An 11,693-nucleotide genomic window follows, 5' to 3' on the forward strand; every position below is an offset into this window, starting at 1 on the left:
ACATTTACATATTGTTTCAGGGGCCATTCCCACTGGCTTTTTTTGGCTAAGGTTTGCTCCCTAGGACTTTTTTTATAGGGGTGTTTTATCCCCCCTGGATTTTTTGTGCTGGGGTTTCTTCCCCAGGCGGTAGCCTTGTATTGCATTGTTTGTAATTTCAATAAATCTAAATCTCAAAAATATATAGAAATCTTTATTGACACGACAAAAGTACAGCGACTTTCGTAAGGTCTACATGTAAAGCAATTACTTACAGTACAACTTAACAGACATATATGGATATCTATAGGTATGAATAAGTCAACATATTGGATCTAGCTTGTCATTTACACTATTGGTTTTACGGTAGAAGCATTTGTGGATATATTTGCCTACTTGTACACAGTGAGGGTTATCGCCTCCCAGAATATAGTTCGAACAGAGAGTAGCAAATTCTTTAGAGCAAGCGGAAAGTAATGTGAACAGCTCTGTGCGTTTGTCATTATATCGTAAACAATAAATAGATCAAACGATCCGATGAACTTCCTTCGCGTCGAAAAACACGAGCCACGTTTACGGTGTTGCCGGCTCCCTCTCACGGCGCAGGCGCAGTCGTGTTTAATTGGAACCATCCTTTTGTGTAACCAGGTCTGTTTCTGACAGGCGGGGTCACTCGGGGTCAAGGTGCGCGCTGACGTCACCGTGTTGGTCTACCTTCTGGACAAGGTGACCTCCCGCAGAAATTCTGTGTCAACGGCCGACCACGTTCCCGCTAAGACCTGCCAAGAAAGTGCCCCACGACGTCTGCAGATGTTTCGTAAAGGTTGAATAAGATTTGTGGTGTGTGCAGTCCAAGTTCACTTCAAATTAATTCTGTACAGAAAGCTTAGACGTAACGTTACCTATTAATTGTGGTGAAGGTCATTGAATGAAATATCTTCTGTGTCAAGTCATACAACCACATATTAAGTTGAGTTAAGTTAACTTAAGTACCACTTATTGTATAATAGGTTCTGTAGAAAAATTCAAATTCATATTGCTTATTAAAGTAGACAAACCGTCGATCATAAAACACATGTGTTATTTTATCTCCACCATAACTGAAAAGCAAGGAGAAGTTGAATTTATCTAACGATAGTTTTATCTTGTATCTGTTAAATGTATTAAAGAAAAGAACCAAAACGTCTTAATGTTTGTTAGAAGCTGGTCACGACTTACGATTTTTGAAGGGACCATTCTATACAGAAGGTTTAGGAAGGCTTACCTATTAAATTTGTTGAAGGTCAATGAATGAAATAGTATGGGCACCATTCAAATAGTAGTTCGCTCCAACGTTTATCATACACTATATACAGTCGCTTCTCGCCCCGACTTTTACATGTATTATACACTATATATACAGTCGCTTATCTGCTATGTAGGAGAAGCGAACATGATATCAAACTATTACCCGGATGGTATCCAGGCTGGGAATGAGATGCTTTACGTGTCAAACTCTCAAGTAAAATGTCAAGGGAAAGACAAAAACGTACCCAAGACGCCTGGATGTGTATGAAAAACCCCATAATGGTCAATAGTCTTAGGTATGATCGAATGGCGTAATCGGCAGAGCTTTGGGCTCAAGTCCAAAAGGTCCCCAGTTCGAATCTGCCGTGTAACCGATCTTGTGCCCTTGGGAAATGCACTTTACACGGCTTTCCTCACTTTGCTCAGGTGTGTAACCGATCTTGTGTCCTTGGGAAAGGCACTTTACACGGCTTTCCTCAATTTACTCAGGGGTTACAGGTTGTTTCGCAACAATGCCAGTTCGCAACAGCCAGTTCGCAACAAGGAAAGTCTTTTCGCAACAATGTACAAGTCGTTTCGCAACAATTGAATGTTATCAATCTTGATAGCCAAATATTATAGAAATCGTATTCTTAACGTAAAAATCTTTACTGGGTGCGAAAGACAACCCCGGCGGCAAAGGAGCATGGTGCCGCATGGACCATGCGGCCTCTGCCGCCGGGGTTGTCTTTCGCAATCGGTAAGATTATTACGCGTTAGGTGTATGATTATGTTAGGAGTATGATTTCTAATACTATTAGGCTATCAAGATTGATAACATTCAAATGTTGCGAAACGACTTGTACATTGTTGCGAAAAGACCTATACATTGTTGCGAAAAGACTTGCCGTGTTGCGAACTGGCTGTTGCGAACTGGCATTGTTGCGAAACAACCTGTTACCTTACTCAGGTATAAGATGACTAAATAGCTTCGACTAGAGCCGTCCCCCTGATAGGACGTGAAATGGAGCTCCCGTGTTTGAAGGGAGCCACAATTAATCCGGACTCGTAAAATAACCCGCCACGCTTATCGAAAAGAGTAGGAGATAGGGCTGGGTATCGGTACAGCGTACCGGTACAAAACCGGTTTTTCTTATTGGACCGGTCCAGAAAAAACGGACCTGAAAAAATTAGGTGGACCGGATGTTGGACCGATTAGTAAATTAACAGATTGTTTTATGAGGTATTCACACATTTTGGCGCCTGCAGTTGGAAGAAAATAACAAAAGTGAAGTAGAGTAGAGTTTATATCAATTTCTACCAAGCTTTACAGCCAATCGTACAGGTGCAGTTAGCGTTGTAGGATTTCAAAACACCAGTGCAAGTCTAATACTCCACCAAACAGATTTCTTTGTAGTGAAATGGACTATTGGTATGAGTCATACTGAACCAGGTCCAGGTTCAGGTCTGGACCTGGACCTGATCCTTTGGACCTGAACCGGACCTGGACCTGAATTTTCTGTACCGGTACCCAGCCCTAGTAGGAGATATTCCCGGTGTGAGCGGATCAAAACTTACGTACCGTGCTTGGAGCCCTCAGCCTTATGAGGTTAAGCACGTTAACGCTAGTTCACCTCTATCAGCAGGGTAACCTATATTCGCTGTGTTTGCCAACATGGTATTAAGGGATATCAACTGGATGGCAGTGGTTTCAAGTTGTAATATGTTCAAAATATTGTAGTTTGAAACTGCCGTCCGTCGACTTCATATACCTAAATACCCATTTCTGAACGAAACGGATATAGGTTACCCTGCGGTTAAAGGTGAACTAGCGTTATAACGAAGAAGAAGAAAACTAAATTTTATGAATGAAATCCATTCTGCGGCAAGACTACAAACTTTAAGAAAACGACTACGTAACCACGAACGTGTACATGCTCTAAGCGCACAAATGCAGTGACTGTTGTTGCAGACGACTTTATATCTTTCTGTCGAGATAGTTTTTCTAACATTCTTACTTGTCTATTTACCGAAACAATTCGTCTTACAAGTATATGGGATCTGAATGCACGAGACAACTATGATGTGTTGAAGGCCAGAAAATGTAATTTACCGAAAGAGAAATGCCCACAAAGTGCCAGGTAATCGTGTTGATGTGGTCAGAATTGTTTCCAAAGTGTCCAAGTGCTTGACGATTTCTAGGACTTGCTGTGACGATTCTTCGTCTTTGTTCCTTCATCTATTCATAAAAGCTAAAATCGGCCAGTAGACCGCTTTTCACTGAGGTCATGAGGGAGGTAAGGGTCAGATAAAATATAAGAGGGTTACAGATTACATCAAGTCCTAATAGATCTATCGACATTTACCATTACATATACATAGTGCAAAACGTATAGTAGAGCGAAGGCTCAGGGTTCGAAGTCTGTGTCCATTCGTTTTGAAAATTTTACTTCAGCAGTAATCCGGCTGCCTTGTGGATGAAATATGCTCCCATCAATGACTCTATACAGTTTCAAACGTACCCAGTTGTATTCAGTATTTTACTGTTGAAGATAAAAATATGACACACACAATATCAACAGCACGCAGATTCTGTGACGAAACATTGAAAGGAATGCACACAACTACAAACTTCCACTAGTTTTGCGCAGGTCTTATCGTACATACTAAACCCTTTGTAACCACATACAAAAAACCACCCTTCAATCAATAATAATAATAATAATCATCTGGTGTATTTTGCCAGCCAGTAGGTACCCCAAGTATGAGTAATGAGGCTGTTTAACGTGGTCAAGGCACCTCCTCGAGCACGGGACCCCCGTTTTACGTCCCTCCCGGAAGACGATTTCGTGGAAAGCTTCATGAGGCTACAGCAATCCGGACGTCTTTGGTTGGTCCCCCATCCAAGCATTATCCGGACCGCGCGTTGCTTAACTTCCGAGATCGAGGGATCGGGTGTACCAACGCGCCACGCGGCCGTCACATGGTATCTTGGACTACCCAAACCATTTGCTAACTTTCTGTGAATTGTTTGTTATTGTTATTTTATTTGTCTTTGTCAGTGTAATCTTTTTTTGAGAGGTGGTGTTAATATTAGCATGCTGCTAGAGTGTATCACCTCTCTGCCCTGTACTAAACTCTGTTGATCAATAAAAACAATAAAGACTAAACTAAAAGGAAATAGAAGCTGGTTGGATCAATTGGACTGCGGTAATACCAGATGACCAACGCAGAAAGAGATATATAACAACAGAAGCTGGCGTCTGGGAATGATTATAGTCAAAGTCACTGCACGGGCGAGTTCCGAAATACCGGAACGGTCACCAGCCTAGCGTGCCGCGTGACATAACCGAGAGTGGCTCCAAAACTTACCGGAAAACACACGTACCTTCAAATTTTCGATGGCTATCAGTCCATTTTTTTTAGGTACGCGTGTTTACCTTTCAAAAACTGCTTGATGAAAATTCTACTAACTGTGTACATAAGTGACTAATGAATCTCTTCAACGTTACCACACTTACTTCAATAGTTCTTCCTTAGACTTCCTTATTTTCTTACCCCCAGCGACAGCGCTGCGAACTAACATTTGACAGAGCTGCTTCCTTTTGTAATTGTAAACTAGCCCGCCAATTCAACCTTAGGGCTGCCATCAGAGGCTTGTAGCTTTTATTTCATCATCAGGGCGACTTATGTATTATTGGTTTGGCTGCTCAGCACGCACTGCCTTAGCTGCGCAACTAGTCTGTGTCTATCACGAAGGATAGCCCTGCTGACAAAACAGAGACAATACAAGTGGAATTGACTAGGACAGGATACTTCAATCAATCAATCAATCAATCAATCGATAACAGGTACAATAAAAATAACTTTTGAATATACATGGTGTACGATTGCTCAACGTACAGAACAGGATAGGATAAAAAAAAAGCGAAACTTAGTAACAAATGGTTAGACCCTCTTTCCACTGGGACGGCGCTCTCGCCGCTCTCTCTCTCTCCCTGCGACCTAAATTTTGACAGATCGCTCAACGAATTGTATAGAAAGGAAACGAGTCTTTTTACACATTTTCTTTTATTCTAATATATACTCCAGGAAGAGTACTTATGTATCACTAATAGAGATCTAAATGAACAATAGAAAACCAAGTTGCCCAATGTGCAGCTGCTTAGAATGATTTATACAGTATGGTTACAGATTTTTTTTTTTTGGAAACGGACGAAACGCGCGAGTGCCATCCGTGTTATCAAGTCAGTGTGTCAGTGTAGCATAAAATAGTATCAAATTCAAAACGCTGGTAGCCACACACACTGCCAGCTTTTGATACTATCTTATGCTACCGTAGGATCTGCTTGGAGATTAGCCTTGCGTATCTGATCGCGAGTTTTACTTGGAAATGGCCGGCCGGCGGTTACTGGAGCCGGCTGGTTTCACTCAGAGTTGCAGGTCACCCTGACCCTGCCGCGGAGACTTTGACCCGCTTCTGGACTAAACTCCACCAGACTGACTACGCTGGCCAGTAGGGCTGGGTACAGCACGTCACCGGAACGTACTGCGCCTGCGCGAACCCTGGTGGTTTGGGGCTTGGTTTGGTCAACGTTGCATTGAAATCCCGCTTGTTGCACAGTATATGTTAGAGACAAAACCGGGGGTTTAGCAAGGTTTAGCAGCACGTCACCGGAACGCACTGCGCCTGCGCGAAAAGTATAGACATGCTAAACCTTGCTAAACCCCCGGTTTACTAAAGGGCCGCATTTAAGAAAGTACGTGCGTATATAAGGGTAAAATCCCGTGTACGTTTTACATGAAACCATGTATCTAACATATACTGTGCAACAAGCGGGATTTCAATGCAACGTTGACCAAACCAAGCCCCAAAACATCAGGGTTCGCGCAGGCGCAGTACGTTCCGGTGACGTGCTAGGTTTAGCATGTCTATACTTTTCGCGCAGGCGCAGTACGTTCCGGTGACGTGCTGCTGGGTACCGATACAGTGTTTCGTTACAAATCGTTTTTTCTCATTGGACCGGTCCAGAAAAACCGGACCTGAAAAAATTTGGTGAACCGACTGGAAATAAATTGATTATATATATATAGTTTATTGCACAACAGTTGTACGGGGAACAAAGTAAGGCATCTACATAACTACAGTTCTATCTAACTAATACAGAAGTTGTAGTGTGGGATAAGTTTCTTACAGTTATTGGAGGCTTTTACAATCATTGGAGGAATTTCTAATGTCTAAACCTTCTTTGATATATTTTCCTATATCTGTCATGCAGGGATTGTCACATGTCATGATGTATGTACACGTTTGCGGGGTTGCCGGTATAGGCAAAGAACAAGAGCGACACACAACAAACATGTTTCGCCGTGAACGGCTTCCTCAGTGTTGTGGACTGGAATGTTTCGTGTCGGTTCGAATAAAGTTCCTAAACGGGGAACATGCGGCTCTAGTGTCTTTTCTGAAGATGTGGCGTAAGTGTGAACGGTTGGCTTGAGGTTGTCCTTCTCCACATATGATACACTGGACCTTGATTCGTTTGTATTTCTCTACGTGTCACTCCCACCGAAGCATTGGCAAGGATACAAAGTCCTTGTCAGAAGTAATGTTTTTCCCCAAGAACATCTCAACTCCCAGAACACTTGGCATGGCTGTGCAGGTGTTTGGGTGTTCACAATCTGCTTCTGTTTAGGCGGCATTCCAGAATCGTGTGGCCATCTTGAACTTGGACTTCTTCCACGGTAATTAAGTCTCCTCGAGGTCTAAATTTAGCAACGGCCGCGCTAATTTTAGCCCGACGACGTCTTTGATCGGTGACTTGAGTAACCTGCGAGATCACCGAGCACGCAACTGGGTTGGAAGCGATACGTGGGGGAGGGGGGCGGGAGACGCAGCCCACGAACTTCTCAGCGAGAGGCTCGTGTCCGGAAGGCTTCAGTGGGAGGGACCACCTATGTAGCTTGGGCGTGTTTTTCCGGGAGATTTTTATTGTGAGAGTTGGCAAGCTCCCGGTTTTGGAAAATTGGTATATCTTGTAGCACACACGTACACAAACACACGTACACACACTCACTCACACACACACACACACACACACACGCACACACAGAAAGACAAACACACACACACACACACACATACATACATACGTGTACACATACACACACACACACCGCACATACATACCCACACACACATACTTATACCAACACATACTTTCACTTAATATTCAAAGTGTGATAAAAAAATAAGCCAAAGGCACTTTTCGCAAACATCTTTTAAAAACACTTCTTCACCTTGTTGCCAGATTACCAACTAACTATCATATTATTTGAAGTAGACTGTTTTACTTCTCTCGAATACACGAAGACATGCAGCGCCTTTACCGGCGGCTATGTGAACTGCAGAATTTTGTGGGATTTCTCTACTTACAGGTAGTCGGTAAACACCGAGAAACAATCATACAGTTTCTGTTTTTTTATTTGGTGACCTTATCTTTTTTTTTACAATAATCAATAGATCGATCAACCCATCAATCAATTAATCAATCAATCAAATGGTTTATTGATAAAAGAAGGGTATAGCAATCAAAAGGCTAAATTGTTTCGTGCTTTACATGAATCTCTGCAATAGAAATCTTAATCCAACATTTATACCGTTACTGAATCTTGTAGTGCGAAATATGTATAGAATAACTAGCTTGCTGTATGTATCTCTTCATCGGTTTTCATAAGGTTTTGCAAAGTGAATATTCGATTTCTCTTTAAAAAGAATGTTATTAATTTTGATCTATTTATCAGAAAATGTGACAAATGAATTTCACAGATTGTACAGTGATTACAACTTACTTTGACTTTTTCTCAGTTTTTTCAACTCACTTCGACATTGTTGATTAGATATCTTATCTTGTGGAAATCCAAATCTTTTTGATAAAAATTATAATTACAAAGTATGACAGTATACAAAAATCCAACATCGGGGTCAAAGGTTAGCAATCAGCTCCGTTCAGCTCCAATTCTAAGGCCGGGTTGTCGCGCCCCTTCGTCTCGACAGGGGGCGCTGTTTTCTCGAACACCTCTCCGTACAGCGGGTTCTCGAACTTGACGTCATTGTCGGGCACGGAGAACGTCACGTGGTCGCGCACATTCCTGGAAAAGTCGAAAAATCGGACGGATTAAACGTTTTCTTAAAGGGTTTTGTTCAGCGCAAGGTCATTTGACCACTTCTAGGCAATGTCACAATGAGCTAAGTTGATGAAAGGTGGCATTTTCTTTTTATGGTGAACACTGGTTTCGAAAGCTTGAAAATTGTCCACAGGGCCGGGTAAGGTGAAACATGGTCAGGGCATGGGGCCACCGTGCACTTATTCTCATCCTTGAACAATAATGGCAATGAAAACATCATTGAGATGGCGACGATTGTTACAGTCTTACTAGAGGCGAACATCAGACAAGCCAAGCATGGGAAGGAATTGACTGGACAGTGGAAAAAGATGAAGAAAGACTGAATGCAGCAACAGGACTCTTCAAAGACATTGGGTGATGATAATGGTGTGGCCTTACGGTGTTTCCCGGAGCCTCTGTGGTCCCTGCCGCATCCTCCTCACACAGAACGCGCCAGCCACCAGCAGAACCAGGAAACCCAGGGAACAGAGGACGGCCACGATGATGGTCACTGTGTTGTCATCTGCGATAGAATAAACCTTGTTAGAAGTTAGAAGACATTGGAGTTCACCATATTGGATCTACTGACTTTATCAACATGGCTGCTTCGTATCATATATCGTCAAAAGAACGCGTAAACGTACCGATTGCAACATGGCCGCTATGTATCATATATCGTAAAAAGTAACATGCAGACGTACTGACATTTACTTGCAGACCCCATGATCTTATCGGGACTGAGGGTAGGCAGCCTGATGTGATGAGACAAGCCGTTAGAGTTTGGGTTCACCATATTGGATATTTTGATTCCATCAACATGGCTGCAACATATCATATATCGTAAAAAGAACATGCAGATGCACTGACCTTTATTTGCAGGCCCCACGACCTTCTCAGGACTAAGGGTAGGCAGTCAAACGTGGTGAAAAACGCTAGTGGAGTTCGGGCTCGCCATCTTGGATCTTCTGATTCTACCAACAAGGCTGCTACGTATCATATATCGAAAAAGAATCTACAGACGTACTGACCTTTATTTGCAGGTCCCACGACCTTCTCAGGACTAAGGGTAGGCAGTCTGACGTGGTGAAAAACGCTGGTGGAGTTCGGGTTCGCCATCTCGGCCTTGATGTGATCCAAGAGATCCCCACCAGCGACTACCGCCGTCAGACTCTGCTCTGTCTCCTTATCCGTTTCCTAGGCAACGGCAAGGCGTGTGGAGGTCAATCTGATTCTCTATGCATATTTGTAATTTCAATTGTTTTTGTACGTTTTCATTCGATACATAGAAGGTTTTAGTATGTCAATTCATAGTTTCATACTAGTCTTAGTAAACGACAATGGAATAAATGTTGGGAATTACCGCCACATTTTCGGCTGAACCCCATCATTCAGTAATGTTGGATTTCAGCCGAAACTTTGAGGGTAAGTCTCAATTTATTCCAGCGTTGTTTCCTTCTTCTTCTTCGTTCAAGCGCCAAACCTCATTATGTTGAGGACTCTATAGGCACTAGGGAAGGGGGTCATTTTCTAGGTGCAGGTTTGTGGGGCTGATTTGTGGCTGGTGGTTTCTTCCCTTTGTCTATACTACTGGATGGTAATTTTAGCTTTAGGTGTAATACTTTATTTCGGTAATCACTTTTTCCTAGGTCAAATTTAAGCGCCGACTCCGCTCAGTTGAGTGCGTACAAAGAGCTTCCTCAATCCTCAATTTTCTATTAACGTTACAACAGAAATGAGGAGAACATGTTAGAAAACCATGCTATATTTTTTCATCACTAAAATGTCCGATCAAAAAGTTTATGGCCGGGGTTGGTAAGTCTTGCTCGGTTGATCGGGTAACCGAAAATATAACATTTTCCTATACGGCTACAAAGATTCCCCATGTACCAATGAGAGTGTGATGTAGGCGTCCGGTCCGTCCCACCCCGTCAGCTCACAGCGGATCCACATCCCATGGTGCACCACGAAAGGGTCAAACAAGGTCAGGGACCGGACTACGTCACAGAAATGCTCCAACGTCATACCCTGCACAAGACGACAAAAATGTATCGATTGATAAACCAGTGTTATCAATAAATAGAACCAGAACTCTAAACCAAGAATTATGACGTCCAGCCCTTTAAGATAAAACAAAGTTGTTTTTTATCACTAAGACTGTAAATTGTGGAATTTGGAATTGGAATCTATCTAATCAAGAATTACAAAATACACAGTAGATATAATTGGAAGTATATGTACAATTTGGAAGTAGATAAACATTGCTTAACGTTAACTGTGACAGCTAGGCTGTTCGATGCAATTCCACAAGAATGTCTACATAAAAACGAAAACTACGGTTTCTTTGATACTTTTTCATAACTTCGTCAACTTTTGGTGTTTTTATTTGTAGCCAGTCAATTTTACCAACATGCAACAAAAATAACTCCTACATCGTTTATGTTGTCAGTTTCCAAGTAGAATCCCAGCCTCGTACAATCGGCGCTGTACAGTTCTCCGTTGGGCAGACAGGTGGCGCTGCTGACAGGGGTAGAGCAGTGCCCGACGCTCTTGTCGCAGGGTTCCGACAGGCAGGGCGACAGAGCGCACTCTTTGTCGCCCTGGCAACCGGACAGGCACTCCCCGTTGTCAGGGCAACCGGCTGTTCCGTCATAGGGACACTCGGGTGGACCGCACCACATCTGCAAAAGGGGGTTGATTAAGGTAGGTGTGAATCATACACATCAAGTGGGGTGTTAATGTACTCTTGCTACCATCTTCAATATTTTTTTTTCATATTTTAAAAAAGTAAAGAAACTAATCAACTGCCCTAACGCCAGATCATTTTTATCCGAGGGGTAACCTATATCCGTTTTATTATTGTACGAAACAGGGTACATGTATTTAGGGATATCAAGTCGACGGACGATGGTTTCGAACTGCAATATATTGCAATTTAAAACCGTTGGCTTGATACCCATAAATACCCTGTTTCGGATTACCGCACAGATAAAGGTGAACTAGCTATAGCCCTACCTTGGCACACCACACCTGTCCGTCTGAACAGGTACATGTGTTACAGTCCGACTCCCAGATACCCTTACCTTTGCGCACCACACCTGTCCGTCTGAGCAGGTACAGGTGTTACAGTCCGACTCCCAGATACCCTTACCTTTGCGCACCACACCTGTCCGTCTGAGCAGGTACAGGTGTTACAGTCCGCCTCCCAGATACCCTTACCTTTGCGCACCACACCTGTCCGTCTGAGCAGGTACAGGTGTTACAGTCCGCCTCCCAGATGGAGCTGT

At 43.0% G+C, this 11,693-nt stretch overlaps 1 protein-coding gene and 1 long non-coding RNA gene across 2 annotated transcripts; both read right to left on the bottom strand.

Moving 5' to 3' along the window:
• Positions 1-7,708: 7,708 nt before the first annotated feature.
• LOC118429223 lies at positions 7,709-9,361 on the bottom strand. The gene is made up of 3 exons (XR_004832714.1): positions 9,277-9,361; positions 8,809-8,932; positions 7,709-8,394 (listed from the first exon to the last, which is right to left on the bottom strand). It is a non-coding gene; the product is annotated as an uncharacterized LOC118429223 (long non-coding RNA).
• Positions 9,362-9,402: 41 nt separating this feature from the next.
• LOC118428619 lies at positions 9,403-11,475 on the bottom strand. Its single transcript, XM_035838723.1, has 4 exons — positions 11,422-11,475; positions 10,839-11,087; positions 10,297-10,434; positions 9,403-9,603 (listed from the first exon to the last, which is right to left on the bottom strand). The coding sequence occupies exons 2-4, from the start codon at positions 11,085-11,087 to the stop codon at positions 9,403-9,405; spliced, it is 588 nt and encodes a 195-aa protein (XP_035694616.1). The 5' UTR covers positions 11,422-11,475.
• Positions 11,476-11,693: the final 218 nt, after the last annotated feature.

Source organism: Branchiostoma floridae, chromosome 13 (assembly GCF_000003815.2).
Source record: "Branchiostoma floridae strain S238N-H82 chromosome 13, Bfl_VNyyK, whole genome shotgun sequence".
NCBI classification, from domain to species: Eukaryota; Metazoa; Chordata; class Leptocardii; order Amphioxiformes; family Branchiostomatidae; genus Branchiostoma; species Branchiostoma floridae.

Coding starts and splice junctions, on each gene's coding strand:
- LOC118428619 (XM_035838723.1), bottom strand. CDS start 11,087: ATGTGGTGCGGTCCACCCGAGTGTCCCTATGACGGAACAGCCGGTTGC. Junction 10,435..10,838: donor AAACTGACAACATAAACGAT/GTAGGAGTTATT, acceptor CGTCTTGTGCAG/GGTATGACGTTGGAGCATTT. Junction 9,604..10,296: donor CCTACATCACACTCTCATTG/GTACATGGGGAA, acceptor GCCGTTGCCTAG/GAAACGGATAAGGAGACAGA.